Source organism: Chiloscyllium plagiosum, chromosome 30 (genome assembly GCF_004010195.1).
Source record: "Chiloscyllium plagiosum isolate BGI_BamShark_2017 chromosome 30, ASM401019v2, whole genome shotgun sequence".
NCBI classification, from domain to species: domain Eukaryota; kingdom Metazoa; phylum Chordata; class Chondrichthyes; order Orectolobiformes; family Hemiscylliidae; genus Chiloscyllium; species Chiloscyllium plagiosum.
Genome location: NC_057739.1, coordinates 3,458,830 through 3,478,581, shown reverse-complemented (window position 1 = coordinate 3,478,581; position 19,752 = coordinate 3,458,830). Strand labels below are relative to the sequence as shown.

The following is a 19,752-nucleotide window of genomic DNA, read 5'->3' as shown; positions in this document are numbered from 1 at the left end:
ATGGGATGGGGTGGGACATTACACCAGTGATAGGGTGAGTGTAGAGTGGGGAAGATGGGGGGTGGATGGGTAAAGAGTATGTGGTGGTCCTGGAGGAGGCAAGGTGGGGGGGATGAGCTGTGAATAGGGGAATCTGAAGTGGGATGAGAAATGATGGAAGGAAGCAGAGCATGCGGGGTTGTGTTGTCAAGGACTGAAGAGTTGGATGTGTTGGGGTTTTGGAATTAGAGTGCAGGTCTGTGAGATGGGCAGGGGGGCTGGCTACTCTGATAGGTCACCTAATTGTATCAACTTCTCGGCTTTTTGATTTTAAATGTTAAACTAATTTTAATTTAATTTAAATTTGTGCTTTGACAACACTGTTTGTATTAATCTGTCAGCTCTGACTGTCAGTTTTCTGGATTCCAGTTTCATATTTGCATGCTGATCCTTGGCAACCTTACCTAAAAACTCAGTCAATTTCCACATGCTTAGGGATGACACAGCCCAACCCAGGCACTACTTGTCATCCCTGCTTGCTTCCTAATTTGATATGCCAATTGCCAATCATCTAGTACTTGATAAACCAACGTTACTCCTAATGAAATATTGAGAACATCAAAACTATTGTTCACACTCCTTGCTGACTCCATCTTTTTCCCTGACTACAGTGTGAGGCTGAGCCAGTCAGTTTACAACTTTTACAACCTCAACATCCCAAAATAAGTCGCAGTGCCAGTGTGAAGCCAGGGTTGTAGGCCGCATGTCCCAATGACTAATGGATTGTATCAAGCAACACATCCTGTTGACCATTCGGAGCAGTGCACTCATGCTGAAAGAAGTCAGAAAGTTCTTCTTGTTGACCAACCTGAGAGATGGAAGATGAGGTTCGATTCGTCACCTTGGGTAGCTTGGCTTTGTTGCTTGTGTCTCCATTCAAGTTCACCAGCTCATTTCCCATTTAACTGGTTGGGCATTCATTTTGTTCTGGGTTTTGCAAGAGTTTCATCCCGAGAAAGAAATAGAGCTGCAACTAAAATGCAGAAGTGTAACACGTAGCATTTTACAGCACAGAAACAGATGGTCTAACTCGTCCATAGTGACCCAGGTGTCCGAAATTAACCTAGTCCCATTTGCTAGCATTTAGCCCATATCCCTCTTAAACCCTTTCTATTCATGTATCCATCCTGATGCATTTTAAAAGTTGTAATTGTACTAGCCTCCACCATTTCCTCTGGCAGCTCGATCGATACACACACCACCTTCTGATTGAAAAAGTTGCCCTTTAGGTCCCAGTATTATCTTTCTCCTCTCACCTTAAACCTATGCTCTGTAGTTTTGGACTCCTCTATCCTGGGAAAAGACCTTGGCTATTCACTCTATCCATGCCCTCTATCATTATATGAACACCAAAAAGGTCACCCCTCAACCTCCGATGCTCCAGGGAAAACAGCCCCAGCATATTCAGCCTCTTCGTTTAGCTCAAATCGAGCAACCCTGGCAACATCCTTGTAAATCTTTTCTGCACCCTTTAACACCTTTTCAAAGCAGGGAGACCAGAGTTGACCAGTATTCCAAAAGCAGTCTAACCAATGTTCTGTACTGCTGTAACTTGACATCCCCACCTTTTACTCAATGCACTGGCCAATGAAGTCAAGCATGCCAAACCCCTTCTTCACTACGCCCTGACTACCTGTGACTCCACCTTCAAGGAACTATGAACTCTCATAGGACTATCACAAGTTCTCTTTATTCAGCAACACTCCACAGGACCTTATCATTAACTGGATAAGTCCTGCCCTGATTCTCCTTACCAAAATGCAACACCTCACATTTATCTAAATTCAACTCCATCTGCTACTCCTCAACCCATCTGAGATAACCTTCTTCACTGTTTGCTACACTGCCAGTTTTGGTCTAATCTGCAAACTTACTAATCATTCCTCCTATATTTTTATGTGCAAATCATTTATGTAAGTGACAAAAAAGCAGTGATGCCAGCACCGATTCTTGCGACACACTGATGGTTACAGGTGTCCAGTCTGAAAAACAAACCTCCACCATCATCCTGTCTCCTCCCTTCAAGCTAGTTTTGTATCCAAATGGCTTGCTCTCCTTGAATTCCATGTAATCTTGCTAACCAGTCTACCATGCGGGACCTTGTAGAATGCCCCACTGAAATCCATATAAGGCAATATCCACCACTCTGCCTTCATCAATCTTTGCCACTTCAAATAACTCAATCAAGTTACTGAGAAACGATTTCCTACACATAGAGCCATGTTGACTATCCCTAATCAGTCCTTGCCTTTCCAAAAACATGTACAGTAGGTCCTGTCCCTCAGAATCCCCTTTAACAATTTACCGATTACTGATGTCAGGCTCACTGTTCTATAGTCCCTGGCTTTTCCTTACCACTTTTCCTAAATAATCATAGAATTACTACGGTGTGGAAACAGGCCATTTGGCCCAACATGTCCACACCAACCCTCCAAAGAGTAGCCCACCCAGACCCATTTCACTTCCCTATTACTTTTACATTTCCCCAATGACACAACATTAGCCTCTCTCCAGTTTTGTGGGATCTCGTCAGTGGCTATCAATGATACAAGCGTGTCAGCAAGAGGCCTAGTAATCACTTCCCACAAAGTTCTGGGACAGTTTGCAAAAGGAGCCCATTTAGCCCTTTTGAGCTTGTTCTGCTGTTTAATTAGATTGTGACTGAACTGCCTGTGAATACTATACTGTGTCCCTTAATACATAAAAGACTGTGTGTTTTATATGTTCTGCTGTGACTGCTTATTGTTATTCCAGGTATCGAGGATTTGTGTACAAAGCGAGAAGAGCTGAACCAACAAATCCTACAAGAAGAGGAAGAGAAGAACAAGTTGCAGAATGATATTCGCATTTTGACAGAGAAACTTGCTAAGGTCAATGAGAGTCTGGCACGCAAAATGGCAACCCGAAATGAATTTGATAGAACTATTGCAGAGACTGAAGCTGCTTATATGAAGGTTTGTAAAATGGTCACACAAGAAGATGCATCCATTAGATTGAAATTCCCCCAAGATTCATGTAAATACTGCCTGATGGCTAGCTGAGATGGGACTGAACCATTCAAAAGATGAGAAATTTCTACGACTTGGTGGACTTGCAAAAACTGAGGAACAAAGTGGGCTATTCAACCCACCAAGTCTGTTCCATCATTCAATGATCTGAATTCAATTCAATCCGGAACTCCACTTTGCCTTTCCCATAACCCTTGATTCCCTGACTGAAGGACATTCAAGACGGAGTTGAATAGATTTTTAATGACCAAGCCCTCTATGATAAAGAATTCCACAGATTCCCTGAAAGAAGAAATTCCTATGTCTTAAATAGAGTCATAGAGCTGTGTAGCATGGAAACAGACCCTTTGGTCCAACTCATCCATGCCGACCAGCTATCTGAAATTTATCTAGTCGCATTTGGCCCATATCCCTCTAAACCCTAAATGACCAATGGCTAACTCTGTTAAGATTATGCTCTCTGGTCTGAGACTTTATCACAGGGGAAACAATCTCTCAGCATCAATGCAGTCAATCTCCTAAGAATCTTACATTTGAATAAATTAGCCCTTCATACTTGTAAACTCCATGAGTACAAGTCCACTCTACGTAATCTCTCCTCATAAGATTCCTCCATACCCAGAAACAAGCTAGTAAATCTTCTTTGGGCTGCCTGTATCCTCTATTCATGCAAATGTACTGCCTCCAACACCACAGACTCCTATTATATTAAGTAGTATTATGTATGGTAATTCATTGAATGTCTTTTGGAAATCCAAATACATCTACTGGTTCCTCTTTATCTAAACAGCTTCTTACCACCACAAAAAATTCTAATAAATTTGTCAGGCATGTTTTCCTATTTATGAAACCATGCTTACTCTGCTTGATTAATTTGTATTTCTAAATGCTAAAATCATAGACTCTTGATATTTTCCCAACAATAGTGAAGATTTCGACCCCTCCAGAGGGGCTCCCTTGGTTTGAGATCAGTCAAAAGAATCATTAGGAGTACAATCTGTTTAAAGCAAGGTTACCAGTTAAATAAATTAAGGCAACCTGGCGCAGATTTGTCCAGCAACACAGAGGTTAAAAGTTTCTGTGTTCCATGGAAAAATGGTGCAATTACATTCGAAAATTGCACATTATTTATGTTTTTTTAAGAGACAGCACAGCCTTAAATTACAAGAAAAGTCCAATCAACTGTAATATGGTGACATGATTGACAACAGGCTAATCAGAGGATATTCCCTGGGAAAGGGGTCTTAACTATGTAAATCGTCTTGTCATGGTTAGTTCGAATACCAAATCACTGTCTTATGATTCATATTATGATAACTCCATTGTTTTCTCTTATCTCTAAATACAACCAACTTAGCAAAGCAACAGTTCAAGTTCCGTGTCAAAGAAAATCTAAAGCCATTTTGTTATGTTAAATTGAAAAGCCACTTTATCATTAATAAAAATCTACATCTACTTGTTGCTTCTGACAACAGCCTAAATTCAAATTTTAGATCCTCAATAGATGTTAAGCTAGAGGTACCTTTTTTTTGTTTCATTCAAATTTTGAAAAAAGGGTGTTACATTGGGAGTTTTCTAATCCTCCAGATCTTTTCCAGAATCTAAGAATTCCTAAAGGATTATTACTAGGGCATCCACAATCTCTGAAGCTATTTCCTTTAAAATCCTGGGGTGTAACCTGTCAGATCCTGGGGACTTGTAGGTCTTTTGACCTATTAATTAGTACTTTCTCTCCGATAGTTATTGCTTATTCCCTCTTAGCCCAAGTATTTTTTAGTCATTTTGGAATGTTATTAGCATCCTCTACTACAAACACGGATGCAAATTATTTATTCAATTCCCTGCCTTCTTCCCTATTTACTTTGTTCTTCAGTTTTATATATTATTTCTGACTTTGGAATTGTAGAATTCCATTCATTTACATTACGTTCTTACCCGCACCTGGCCTGGTGAATCCGTGACTCCTCATTCTTTAGTCCTCTGCAGATGTTAATTTGGCTTGGAATCACTTTGAGTTTGTGAGATGTCGAGGCCATGCTGCTCCCGGGTGCTCTGAGCAAGGGTCACTAGACCTGAAACCTTAACTCTGCTTTCTCTCCGCAGATGCTGCCAGACTTGAATTTTTGCAGTACTTTGATTTTGTTTCTGCTGCTATAGTCAGGCCTGCTTATGATAATACGTCTTCCTGGTATCACCTCTGCTATGAGAACCAATGGCACAGTGCAGATTGGAACCAATCCAAAGCCGAGTTCACAATGGGAGAACTCTGACCAGACCTACCCACAGCCCGCTGCTCAGCTTCAGGCTCCAACTCCAGAACGGAAAGAGATTCCAGTTGGCTGTGGTCTCAATTACATTCCGTCCAGAGCAACCTTTTACAGCTTGGCAGACTTGGGACCCCAGTGCTTCTCAAGCACCGAGTGATACGAGTGGCAAATCTCCCAAGCCGGCTGGAGGCCCAATAGTCAGGATCCAAATGTCACCCACTGAGGAAGAGGAAGAGCAATACAATGTGCAGAAGCAGTGTTAAGGAGCTGAATCTGGATAGAGTGCAGGAGGAGTGGGCTATGAGTTTGGGGGGCAGATTTGAGGAGTGTAGGCATGTCTGAGTGAGGAGATGGGGATTTAGGAAGGGAGGCTGCTGAGTGGGGATGATGAGGTGAGAATTAGAGGCTTTAAAAGCACATTTTCATATCAGTACAGGATGTTATACAAGTTAATACTAATTTTGAAACTCTCAAGTAGCGATGCACCTGATGGATTTGAAATTCATTTTTAGAATCAGAATGACAAGCTCATGTAGAAATTGTGAATCAGCTGGAAGCCAAATAAAGAGAGAATTAAAATGGTAAGATCAAACAAGCCTGAACCAGGCAGGGCTCCAGATGAACCCACCCTCAGGGTCCCCTCCACGGGGGCACAGTGGTTAGCACTGCTGCCTCACAGCGCTAGAGACCCAGATTCAATTCCCACCTCAGGCGACTGACTGACTGTGTGGAGTTTGCACATTCTCCCCGTGTCTGCGTGGATTTCCTCTGGGTGCTCCGATTTCCTCCCACAGTCCAAAAATGTGTAGGTTAGGTGAATTGGCTATGCTAAATTGTCCATAGTGTTAGTGGCAGGGGTAAATGTAGGGGAATGGGTCTGGGTGGATTGCGCTTCAGCGGGTTGGTGTGGACATGTTGGGCCGAAGGGCCTGTTTCCACACTAAGTAAAAAAAAATGCAACCTCCACACAGACAGTTGCTTGGGGCTGGAATTGAACCCAAATTCCTGGTGCTGTGAGGCAGCAGTGCTAACTACTGAGCCACCATGCTGTAGGAGATTATAAAGGTAGAGATGGGCAAGACTACACTGATTTGAAAAAGTTTAAAAATGAGTTATTGCTTAACGAAGACAATTGATAGAATAAGTGAATAGTCAAAACTGTGGCAGACTGAGTTCAATGTAAGCAAGTGAGAGATTATCCATTTTGGACCAAGAAAGGATAGATTAGGGCATTTGCTGGATGGTATGAAGAGTGGATGTCAAAAGAGACTGGAGAGCTCTGGTATATAGATCTTTAAAATGTCAGAAACAGGTGCAGGAAATAATCAAGAACGCTAATGAAATACAGGCCTTTATATCTAGAGTACATGGATGCAGATGTTATGCTGCAGTTATCGAAAACCCTGGTTAGGCAGGATTTGCAGTACTGAGAGCAGATGAATGGAGTGAATATGGAGTTGGATCATCCATGATCCCATTGAATGTCAGAACAGATCAAGGGGGTTGAGTGATGTTTTTCATCTTATGCAGTCTGGTCATAGCTGCTGTTTTGTATGTTTACCAGTATCAGGTCTCAGCTCACCAAATGTTTGCTTGGTGCATCAGACAGAATGCAACATGTGAAATATTTAAAAAACACTGACTAGCAAAACCGAAGGATACAAGGCAGTCTAAGGCATGTCTGCTAATGTTGGCAATTGAAATCAGGAAAGTGCAAGAGGTCTGAATTGAAGTGCAGAAATCAAGGACCCTCTACAGTGTAGAAGCAGGGCATTCAGCCCATCAAATCCACACCAACCTCCCAACAGCATCCCACCCAGGCAAAGCCCCCACTCCCCAATCCCTTTAACTCTGCATTTCCTATAGCTAATCCACCTAGCCTGCACATCCCTGGATACTATGGCCAATCCACTTAACCTGCACATCTTCAGGCTGTGGGAGGAAACCCACACAGACACAGATTTAATTCAGCTAATTTATGAAGGGAGATGCCTATGCAACTTTTGATCTTGTAGAAACATACAATTTCTCCCTCTTCTAATGATAGCAGTTAAACGCACTAATGTGGTGTTTCCTTCTATCTATACAGATCCTCGAAAGTTCACAGACCCTGCTCACTATTCTGAAGCGGGAAGCAGGGACTCTAAATCAAGTCCATGAGAGTGCTGACACCAAGGATTCTTGACTCTCTAAATCAATCAGCTTCAGAGGAGCAGTAATCACCAAGAGATGGAATCTGAGATTGTATCAGTGAGCAACACAGAAAATAACTAATGCTGGATCGTTTATAAACAATTTCAGATTCTAGCAGCATTGAATACTAAACTTGAATTTATTTATTTTGTAATAAAATTTCTAGATATGAAAAATTTGGGTTATCCTCATTATATTACTGGAGGGTAATTGGTAAAGCTGCCAGTAATGGATTAAAGTCTTCCTGGCTTGAATTATATAAGGGAGGGTGACCCCCACGCCCCAGTAGTTGTAACATCATTTTTCTGTATTTTAGATTGTGGATTGGAATGGGAAAGAAACTTTTAAAAGCAACCAACCTGACTGATTGTAAATGCTGCTTACACTGCTGCTGCTTCAAGTGGTAGTCAAACTCTCGTTTACAGATGAGCCAAGGTGTGCACTTAAATGGAGTTTTCAACGACAAGTCATTGGTTAGATTTTGGACTAATGACCAGTCATTGATGTCAAAGGCCTTTTTACCTGCCAAGAACTGTAACTGGCCCCCAGATAGCTGAACAGCTTGGGTTCTGAATATTTTGTCAAAAACCGTTTGTCATTTGGAGGAAAGATTGAGTTTGTGCTTTGCAGTAAAAAAAAAATCATCTGAAGCCTCAAAATTATTTCCCTTGCATGTGACTAAACTGTGACTTCAAGGTCTCTGATTGGTTCACACTTTTAATCAAATCAGCCTGTGTGCCCTACAAACAGGAAAAGATCTAGAAATGGGGAATCAAGGAGCAGAAAATTCTGACAAGCTGAAAAGACCATCTCTTTGATTTTTTTTTCTCTCTGTACATGTACAGAAGGCAGAGGTATAAGGGAATTAGAATTTTAAATAGATAATGTTAATTACTACATTTTTATGTACCATCAAGTGTAGAGAATTGATTTGTTGCTTTGTTGACCCAGATCTAAGACAGGTATTACAGAATCTTCTGTTCTTAGCAAAATCATTTAATTTTAATGATTCTGGGAATAACATGGCTTGATTTACAGTATTCTAATGGCTCAGTCCAGCTTGACACTGGATTAGTGTAATGAGAGGAGAAAGAGCTGGCATCTGGTCTGTTCACTGTTGATGTTACTGGAAAGACTTAATGCAGTTCTAAGATTATTAAAAACTCAAGAGATGCCATCTAAATAGTTTTCAGTCAGACAACATCATAGAAATTCACAACACAAGGTTTTTTAACCTAGCCTATCAGTGCCAGCTGAGAAAGTTACACAACCAAATTTCACTTTCCAGCTCTTGGATTGTGGACTGTAAATAGTAGGTTATGACACTGCACATCAAAATACCTTTTTAAACCAAATGAGCTTTGTTTCTACTGCCCATCAGCCTGCATTCCATACGGTCCTTAGGTCCTTGTAATCTACTCAAAATAAACAAATCTGTGCATCCATGTAATTAAATATTTACACTAAGATTTACAGTACTTGATGGGGTAAATTGCAAACATTTCTTTCTGATACAGGGAAGTTCAGAACAAACAGGGGTACAATTATAATAATGGTAAATATGGCCTAACTACCAGAGACCATCACGGTTCAAATGCTGACCTGACCACAATGACAATGCCAAATAACCCATGTATTATATTAAACTAGATGAAATAGTAATTTCAGACCACCAAAAGACAATAAAACTAAATATCAAGAAATAGACATCTCATTTAATTCACTCACAAAAGGAGTTCAACCTCTGAGAAGAAAAATTGCCTGCAAATGTTCAATTTGGAAAAGATATTGTCAGGACTGCGTATGAATAGTAAAGGTCTTTTCCCTCGGGTAGGGGAGTCCAGAACGAGAGGACACTTTTAAGGTGAGAGGAGAAAAATTTAAAGGGCACCGGAGTGACAACCTTTTCACACAGATGGTTTGTCTGTGGAATGAACTGTCGGAGAACGTGGTAGATGCAGATTCAGTTACAATATTAAAAGACATCGGAATATCATGAATAGCTGAAAGTGTGTTGCTGGAAAAGTGCAGCAGGTCAGGCAGCATCCAAGGAGCAGGCGAATCGACGTTTCGGGCATGAGCCCTTCTTCAGGAATGAGGAAAGTGTGTCCAGCAGGCTAAGATAAAAGGTAGGGAGGAGGGACTTGGGGGAGGGGTGTTAGAAATGCAATAGGTGGAAAGAGGTCAAGGTGAGGGTGATAGTCCAGAGTGGGAGTGGGGCCAGCCTATCACCCTCACCTTGACCTCCTTCCACCTATCGCATTTCCAATGCCCCTCCCCCCTACCTTTTATCTTAGCCTGCTGGACACACTTTCCTCATTCATGAAGAAGGGCTCATGCCCGAAACGTCGATTCTCCTGCTCCTTGGATGCTGCCTGATCTGCTGCACTTTTCCAGCAACACATTTTCAGCTCTGATCACCAGCATCTGCAGTCCTCACTTTCTCCAGGTACATGAATAGGAAAGGTTTAGGAAGTTTTTTTTATATAGAATCTCTACAGTGTGGAAACGGGCCATTTAGCCCAACAAGTCTGCATTGACCCTCTGAAGAGTAACTCACGTTGACCATTTCCCTATCCTATTACTCTATATTTCCCCCCTGACTAATGCAGCTAACTTACACATCCCTGAACGCTATGGGCAATTTAGCATAATCAATTCACCTAAACTGCACAGCTTTGGACTGTGGGAGGAAACCGGATCACTTCGAGGAACCCATGCAGACAGTTCACACAGACAGTTGCCCGAGGGTGGTATCGAATCTGGGTTCCTAGCACTGAGCCACAGAAAATGGGCCAAACACAAGCAAATGGGACTAGTTCAGTTTGGGAAACTTGATCAGCATGGACAGAAGGGTCTGTTTCCCTGTTGTATAACGAACTCTCGGGCTAAGAACTCTTGACTAAATTTTCTTTAATCGGTCGGTGTATTTTTTGTTAGATGATATTCTTTTACTCAAGAAAAGTATAGTAATTGCTCTTTCATTTTCTAGTAAATTACATTTTAATAAAAATATTCGTTGTGCTGGTTTGTAACAAGATGCACAGGCTCATAAGACAATAGGCACAAGAGCAGAAATTAAGCCATTCAATCATGGCTGATAAGTTTCTCACCCCATTCTTCTACCTTCTCCTTGGAACCTTTGATCCTCTTAACGATCAAGAACCTACCCATCTCTATCTTAAATGTACTCAATGACCTGGCCTCCAGAGTCTTCTGTGGCAATGAATTCCATAGATTCAATATTCTCTGGCTGAAGGAGTTTCTCCTTATCTTCATTCTAAAGAGTCTTCCCTTTCCTCAAAGTCTCTTTGCACTTCAGATTTCTGAAGTTTCCCCCCATTTAGAGAATAGTCTCTGCCTCTATTCTTCTTACCGAAGTGCATGACCTCGCACTTTCTCACGTTGTACTCCACCTGCCACTTCTTTGCCCACTCTCCATACCTGTCTAAATCCCTTGCCTCCTCCATTGATCTTTGCATCATCTGCCTTCAGTTCCTTCATCTAGATCATTAATGTATAGAGTGAAAAGTTGTGGTCCCAACTCTGACCCTTTCAGAACACCGATGGTCACTGGCTGCCATCCTGAGAAGGACCCTTTTATCCCCACTCACTGCTTTCTGCAGACAGCCAATCTTCTATCCATGTTAGTACCTTGCCTTTAACGGGCTCTTATCTTACTCAGCAACTTCCTGTACAACACCTTGTCAAAGGCCTTCTGGAAGTACCAGTAGATAACATCCACTGGCTCTCCTTTATCTAACCTGCTCATTACATCCTTGAATAATTCTAACAGATTTGTCAGAAATGACTTCCTCTTGATGAAACCATGCTGACTTTGCCCTATTTTACCATGCACTTCCAAGTATTCAGAAATCTCATCCTTCACAATGGCATCCAAGATTCTACTTCCTGACCACATTATATCTTTTGCTTTTATACTGTTCCCTGACTTCCTCCAGTCATTGTTGCCTTGTCCTCTCTTTAGTTTGCTTCTTTTTCCCCCAGTGATGATTTTTTGCTGTCTCCTGAATTACTCCAGGAACTCCTGCCATTGCTGTTCTACAGTCTTTCCTGCTAAGCTCCTCCCTCAGTCAATTTTGGCCACCTTTCCCCTCATGCCTCTGTAGTTACCTTTATTCAACTGTAATAACATTACATCTGATTCCAGCTTCTCTCTTAGCAAATTGCTGAGTAAATTCTATCATATTATGGTCACTTGGCTCCGAAGGGTTCCTTTACCTGAAGCCCCCTTATCAAATCTGCCTCATTATTCATCTCTAAATCTAGAATTGCCTGTTCCCTTGTGGGAAAAACCACATGTTGCTCCAAGTCGTCATCTTGTAGACGTTCCACAAATTCCTTTTCTTGCGATCCACTGCCAAATTGATTTTCCCAGTCTATCTGCATATTGAAATCCCCCCAAGATCACTCTAAACTTGCCTTTCTTACACACTTTTTCTTATTCCTGGTGCACCTTGCATCCCACATCCTGACTACTGTTTGGAGGCCTGTGTACATAACTCTCATTAAAGTTGCCTTTTGTTATCTCAGAGGTTCCTCGATTGTCCACACACAAATTCTACATCATCTGACCCCACATAGTTTCTTGCTATCAATTTAATTGTGGGCGGCACGGTGGCACAGTGGTTAGCACTGCTGCCTCACAGCGCCAGAGACCCGGGTTCAATTCCCGACTCAGGCGACTGACTGTGTGGAGTTTGCACATTCTCCCCGTGTCTGTGTGGGTTTCCTCCGGGTGCTCCGGTTTCCTCCCACAGTCCAAAGATGTGCAGGTCAGGTGAATTGGCCATGCTAAATTGCCCATAGTGTTAGGTAAAAAGGGGTAAAGGTAGGGGTATGGGTGGGTTGCGCTTCGGCAGGTCGGTGTGGACTTGTTGGGCCGAAGGGCCTGTTTCCATACTGTAAGTAATCTAATCTAATCTAATCTTAATTCCGTTTCTTACGAATAAGGCAACCCCAGCCCCTCTGCCCACCAGCCTTTCGATGGGATGTATATTCTTGAATATTTAGCTCCCAGTCTTGATTCCCTTTTATCACATCATACCGGCCAACTGCAATCTGTTTCACAAGCTCATTTACCTTATTTTGTATACTGCGTGCACTCATACACTTTCAGTCCTGTATTTACTATCCCTGTTCTCATTGTCATCCCTTTTACTAGATTCCTAACCCTTTCCAAACACACCTATTTTGGATGTAGGTTTGCTCACTGAACTGGAAGGTTCAAAATGAACAAGCAAAACTAATGTAATTTACAAAATACCTTGCAAGGCCTGTAACAAACACTATATTGGACAAACAGGCAGAAAACTAGCCACCAGGATACATGAACACCAACTAGCCACAAAAAGACATGACCCTCTCTCACTAGTATTCTTACATACAAGGAAGGACACCACTTCGACTGGGACAACACATTCATCCTAGGACAAGCCAAAGAGAGACACGCTCGAGAACTCCTAGAAGCGTGGCATTTCAACAAGAACTCTATCAACAAACACATCCGAGTTAGACCCCATCCACCACCCCCTGAGAAGAGGAACAGGAAGTGACTTCACAACAGGTAATGACATCACCAACCCAAAGAAACCCAAACATAAATAGAAAGCAGGAATTATCAGCAGTGCTTCGCCTGAGGCCCACTGAAGATGTTACCGAGTAGGGTGACGAAACATCTGGAAGTGAACCTTCCAGCTCAGCAAGCAAACTTACATCTAAAACCTCAACCTGAGCTACAAATCTTCTGAAAATTCACACACCTATTGTGTGTTCTGGAGACTTTAATAGCCTCTCCCAATTCTCTTTATAGTTGAATCCCCCACCCCACATGCTAACCTGATGCTTTGTTTCCCTTCACCCTCACTTTCTAGTTCAAAGTCATGTTGACTACCCTATTTACCTTTTTCGCTAGAACGTTGCTCACAGCTCAGTTCAGGTGGAGACTGTCCCAATGGTACAAATTCTTCCTGTTCCAATTCTGATGCCAGTGCTCCATGAAATGGAACCCATCTTTCCTGCACCACTCCTTGAGCCAGGTGTTTACTTCTCTTACTCTCACATCCCAATGCCAATTTGCACATGTCTCGGGTAATAATCCTGAGATTGTAAATCTTGAGGCTCAAAGAGAAGAACGTTCTGTTTCCATCCAGAGAACTTAACTACATTACAACCTCACACAAAAACACAGTTTGCCAGTGTATCTTTTTTTATTTTTTTTAAATCAACAGTTGATCATGTCTGAAAACATTATACAGTAATTACATCTACAACCAAAGATAAGAACTCTATCAAAATCTGCATTATGTATTATTCTATAGAACAAGTCTTCAGCTGAAACACTGCAGTATGTCCATCACTATACAAAGCTTTTTTTTTAAAAAAACAATGTGCATTTCTAAGACATGCAACAAAGGTGAATGTTACAAAAATGGACAATACATTTGGCCATGTGACTGAACGCTGGCAAGTTTCAGGTTCTTTCCATTTAGTTCAACCTCTAAGTGCAAAATTCATTAGTGCATATGCAATTTATTAAATATTTCCTGTGCCTGGAATCCATTCCAACCATAATGCAATGCCTTGTACTGCCAGGAACGTTCAAAACAAGATTGGTGTGGACTCACTTAAAACTCATGGCTCCCACTTTGACTTATAATTAGTATTTGGTGTCACAGAATGGGTCACGTCAACAGGCATGGAAGACTTGATTGACAAGTGTTTTAGTTGTGAATAGAAGTTTGCATCACAGCAAGGGCTCCCTAGATACTGTTATGCTGTCGCTGGAAGTGAAGGATGTTACAAAGTGGAGCAAATAGTTTCTCCAGATACTAAAGTCCTGTCTATGCATTAACAAATGTACTTAGCAGTTGATAGCAAAGTGGAAGTTCAGGAAAAGTGCATTATTAATAAATAGAAAATGGAAATACACAGTAGTCTGATCAGCATTTCAAAGGAATCAGGCATCAATAGTTTGGATACAAACCTTTGATTGAAATTATTTCTGACCAAAGTACTATACCCAAAAGGTTAGCCTGTTTTTTTCTTTCTCGGTGGTAACTAACCTGCTGCTAGTTATCAATTTATTCAATTGTACAATCACAAATCCTGCTGGTGAACAATAAGGGAAGGGGCATGCGAGAGGTAGCTGGCCCACAGCAGACAATATGTTTGCCCGGGATCAAGGTGATTACCACAAAAGGGAAGTGAAGGTGCATTCCAAATTTCAGCCCTTACTCGAAAGGAAGAATAATGCACATAGATTGCAACTTAGCAACTTAAGAGATTTTTTTGCCAATAACAAAGTATGTGGGTCACTTTGATAAAGTTAAGCACATTTACAATTACCAAACTGGGTCAATTGCAATTGTGGACCTACACAGGATTAGCCTCCGACTTTATTCATCCCATAGATGATTCGGCAACAATGGGTAAAATACAAGTGTTCTTTGTATTGTAAACACATGCTGTCAGGAAATTGAGTTGAAATCTTTCCGATTTCCAGCAAACAGTAACAATCTTTAATCACCTTCATGGACAAAAGTTGAAGGGGGTTAACTTGCTATGTCTTGTCTCCAGGTTTCTATTCCAATATGAATGAAAGGGTTGAAAGGACAACATTCTAAAAATTAAAAGAAACATCAAATTGCAGCCAGACACAATCAAGGCAAATTGTATTGATAGTATTTTACTGGAGTGTATACAGAATTAAGTTAGTTGTCAGGACATTTATCCCAAGACATTCAATATTCCTTTTCTCTTTCCTGATTCAACCCAATATATTCTAAAATAGTAAGAAAAACACCTTTAGCAACTACAAATTCTACCTTGTCAGAATAAAAGATACATTGTCGAATTAATGAGGGTATTCTGTTGCTATCATTTTCTCTGGATCAAGAGTTGCAAAACATATTCACTTTTACAAAATCTGAAAAGGATGAAACAGCAATCAACACACTGCCACAAACCTAACTCTACAGCTTTAAATCCACCTTTTTCCTTCTACCCCCAACAACTTCATTTGGAACTAATTTAAGATCCAAAGACAAAATGTAATGTACACCATTTAGCTAACATACATGGTGCCTTCGGTGTGATTGGAGTAAATAATGTTCTTTCCAACTTGTTCCAGTAAAGCCAGTGGGCACTACTGGATCAGAATTACTATGAGCAGCAACTGCTTCCCAGCTCCACCACAATCAAGATAAAACACTGAAGAGTAGTTCCAAGGTAGTGCTTGGATTGTTATACTCCACAACAAGGACTGCAACACTTTGTTCTGTGGGTATGGTGCATTGCATTGTCCAACTAGGTCACAGCAGAACTTAAATTAATTGCCTCTGCTAACAATGAAAACAATGTACATGTCTAAACCCAATTGGTGAATGCTCCAAACTATATTAAGTAAACTTATGAATGTTTTTGCAAAGGTGACCCAATATTCAATGTTGAAGCCAAGTAGCTGCACAAAGACAGAGGAAAGGCTTTGTGCTTAATCACTGGCAATTTGAAACGAGGTGAAAGTTTAATACCTGATAGGCTCAGCCTAAGGCACCAAGAGGCTTTCACACAAGTGTGATGGCTGCATAAACAATAAGCCTATTTCACTCACTCTCACTGTTCCCTATTTAGGAAGTGCTTTCCATAGTCCTAGCTGCCCAGTGAATACATGGCACAAAATACATTTCACAAAGAGGATCTGACAAATTCCTGTCTCTGAACTCTGGGAGGAGTTTAGCATTCTCAGTTCATACTCAAACAATCCTCCGCTCAGCTCGACCTCACCAGGAGGCTCGAAAGTCGGAGTGCCAGGACAATTACAATATTAAAGAAACAGAAATGAAAATGGTTAGAGTCCTGAGGACACCCGGTGACCAGGACCACCACCAGTAAAAACTGTGGCACAGTGGAAATGACAGAACTATTTAACAGTACAGTATCCAAAGTACATTATAATAAATGGGAATGTTGCTTGAACACAGTCAAACCCTGAAAACATGGCCCAGGGCCTGGCCCTCATACAGGCCCAATACTCTTAAGGACAAAGGTAGCCAAGATCAAAGCACAGTGTAATACAGCTCTCCTCTGAGGAATGATCATTATCTGCAGGGCTTCAGGATCCATGGCAGTGTTCAGGAATATTTTCGGAATGTAGGTCACAGCCCTTTGAGGGCAAGTGCAAATCGTAAACTTGGTGTGCAGGCAACCAGCCTCCAAATCTGAAAGCTGTCACATAAATGCTGCGTGGATCTCATGATTCTCAAGACTGGTCTCCTCAGAGGCAAGGGAGAAATCCAACAAACAGGACATGGAGAAATGAAAGGTCAACTTGTCCTCAGGAGAAACCTCAGTCCTTAGATATAGCCCAAAATGTCTCCAGTAAGGGGATGAGCTTTTCAATGAACTGCTAGCTGCATTTCAGATGGCACGTAGCTGGCTTTTGTTATTCCAGGATTCATGGTAAGCCAATCCCAAATGTTGGAGTGCATTGTCACAATTCCTTGATCACATCTCCTTTGTCAGAAATACAGCGCTGGCTCACTGCTATAATCGGAATGTGAACTGCCATCTGCTGGTGTGAGCTGAGGAGAAAGTGAAAAACATGAGTGAGTGTTTAAGCTTGATTAAGTATATGATAACACACTAACCACGATGATGATGTCTTGGACTTAGCCTGTTTTTGATTTACTTTGTTCCCACTAATACTTCTGATAATGCAATCATTTTTTAAGGACTTTAATCTTTATATTGTTACAAATGTGGTAAAAAACAGTATCGAATAATGACTTCTGCGATCTGATTTTAATACCTGGGACAATTCATGGACTAAAATGACATTCAAGAGGAAAAGAAATGCTGGCTTAGGATGACCATAATGATCAGTTGATCACAGGTTCAGGCAGTTCCTAAAGCCACAAAGTGTCGACATGACTGAAACTAGTCCCATTTATATTTAATGTTTAATTTGCACCTTTCTGGGATGATTGCTCATTGGAATGAAAGTCAGTTGCATATTATCCAGTTTGTTAAAAAAACTGACACAGGAATACACAAAGATACCATATTTCAGGAAACCGCTTTTGAGCGGAGAAAGAAAATGGATTTACAACTGCAGAATTCGAGAGCTTGCATGCACACGTGACACAGACACACTGCTTCAGCATCTCAAAAACAGCACTTAGTGATAAAGACAGTTCCATAAATATCTATTCATTTAAAAGTCAAAGATATACAAATTCTGCCACAAGACATCAATTAATAAACTGTGGACTCAGGTTAAAACCTAATTCAAGGATTTTCTCTCCACAGCCCCCACCAAATTGCCTATTCCTGATCTTTGTTTTCATACTAGACACTTTTCTTTTTAAACCTTGCATTTGCACATTTGTATGTGACTGATTTTACATTTGACTGTTTTCTTGGGTAAACTTCAAGAAAGCCTTGTAATTATCTCCTGAATTTGACTGATGCTACATTTTAATTTAAGGTGTCATAACTGTATGCTGAAATAATTAATAATTTTTATTAATGGAGGGGTTTAAAAAGAGGAGATGATTCACACCTCCTCACTCTGTCATAACAACATAAACTGGGTCAAAATTGACAAGAATGGTCTGGGAGACCAGTTTTTTTCAAATATTAATTTCCTGGATATTGTCAAACTGGCTAGGGATGGAGCTATATTAGATCATGCATTGTTTAATGAAGATAATTAATGTTATGGTAATAGATCCATTGGGAAGAAGTGATTATAACCCCATTATGTTCCATGGCAAGTTCGAAAGTGATTTACTCCAAGCACATGAAAAAATCTTAAACCTAAATTAATCCAATTCATAGATACGAGGGAGAGCTGGCTCAGGTTAATTTGGTAAAGATATAATCATAATGTTTAAAAAAGATATTTATCCCATTGTAAAATAAAAACTCAACAAAAGTACCCATTTCTTAAAAAGACAAGATGCTTAAATTTAATGAAGAGGCTTACAAGGTTGTGAAAAAAATAGAAAGTCTGAGAATTCAGAGTGCTTTAGAAATCAGCTACGGGCCAAACTGTTGGTCAGAAGGGGAAAAAACTGAATGTGAGCAAACTGTGAGCAATAGAAGAACAAATTGTAAGAGGTTCTGAAAGATATATATGATAGGTCCTGTGTTCCTTAACATTTTTGGAACATTACTTGTGTCTTCCTTTGTGAAGGCAGAATCAATGTGTGTATTTAATTGGTCTACCATCTCTCTGTTCCTTTTACAACCTTCCCTGTTTCTGACTGGAAGGGACCTACATTTGTCTTCACTAATTGTATCCTCTTTCTCTTTTTTGCTTCTCATTATAGTTACAATAGTCTAAAATTCTTTAAATTCAAAGATCAAAACAGCATGGGATCAGGCCCTTCAGCCTTCCACCGACACATTTTGCCCTTCCATACTAAAACAATCTTCCCTTACAGGATCCATATCCCTCTACTCCCTTCCTATTCATGTATTTATCCAGGCACTTCTGGAATACTGTTATTGCATCTGCTTCCACCACCACCTCTGGCATTACATTCCAAGCACTCACCACCCTCACATTTCTTTAAAACTCTCTTCTCTCCACATTGCCCCCTCCTCCCACCCCCCCCCCCCCCAACAAACCTTGAACCTGGGTCCCCTAATAATTTTCCTAATATGGAGGGGTCAAAGCTTCATACTTTCCACTCTATCCATGCCATTCACAATCTTGCAAACTTCCATCAGGTCACCCCTCAACCACCAGCAGTCCAGTCAAAACAAACCCAGTCTATCCAATCTTTCTTTATAGCTAAAATCCCCCTACCAGGCATCATCCTGGTAAACCTTGTTGTGGTTCTGTTTGCCGAGCTGGAAATTTTTGTTGCAAACGTTTCGTCCCCTGTCTAGGTGACATCCTCAGTGCTTGGGAGCCTCCTGTGAAACGCTTCTGTGGTGTTTCCTCCGGCATTTATAGTGGCCTGTCCCTGCCGCTTCCGGTTGTCAGTTTCAGCTGTCCGCTGTAGTGGCCAGTATATTGGGTCCAGGTCTATGTGTTTGTTGATGGAGTTTGTGGATGAGTGCCATGCTTCTAGGAATTCCCTGGCTGTTCTCTGTCTGGCTTGCCCTATAATGATAGTGTTGTCCCAGTCGAATTCATGTTGCTTGTCGTCTGCGTGTGTAAAGTGCCACATAAGACATTAGTGTTAAAATTAAGGGTATGGGGTTCGGTATTG

General features: G+C 41.1%; 2 protein-coding genes across 3 annotated transcripts in view; one reads left to right on the top strand and one right to left on the bottom strand.

Annotated features, from left to right (window-relative positions):
• ssna1 (Sjogren syndrome nuclear autoantigen 1) overlaps positions 1-7,683 on the top strand; it is an 8,372-nt gene extending 689 nt beyond the window's left edge. The window contains exons 2-4 of one of the 2 annotated variants that reach the window (XM_043719837.1): positions 651-885; positions 2,794-2,993; positions 7,404-7,683. In XM_043719837.1, coding sequence (XP_043575772.1) covers positions 855-885; positions 2,794-2,993; positions 7,404-7,499 — 327 coding nt within the window. In that variant the 5' untranslated portion in view covers positions 651-854 and the 3' untranslated portion in view covers positions 7,500-7,683. The remainder of the gene's footprint in view (positions 1-650; positions 886-2,793; positions 2,994-7,403) is intronic. The other variant, XM_043719836.1, reaches the window with a different exon arrangement.
• A 6,035-nt stretch (positions 7,684-13,718) lies between these two features.
• tprn (taperin) overlaps positions 13,719-19,752 on the bottom strand; it is a 106,309-nt gene continuing 100,275 nt past the window's right edge. The window contains exon 4 of the mRNA XM_043719833.1: positions 13,719-17,109. Coding sequence (XP_043575768.1) covers positions 17,047-17,109 — 63 coding nt within the window. The 3' untranslated portion in view covers positions 13,719-17,046. The remainder of the gene's footprint in view (positions 17,110-19,752) is intronic.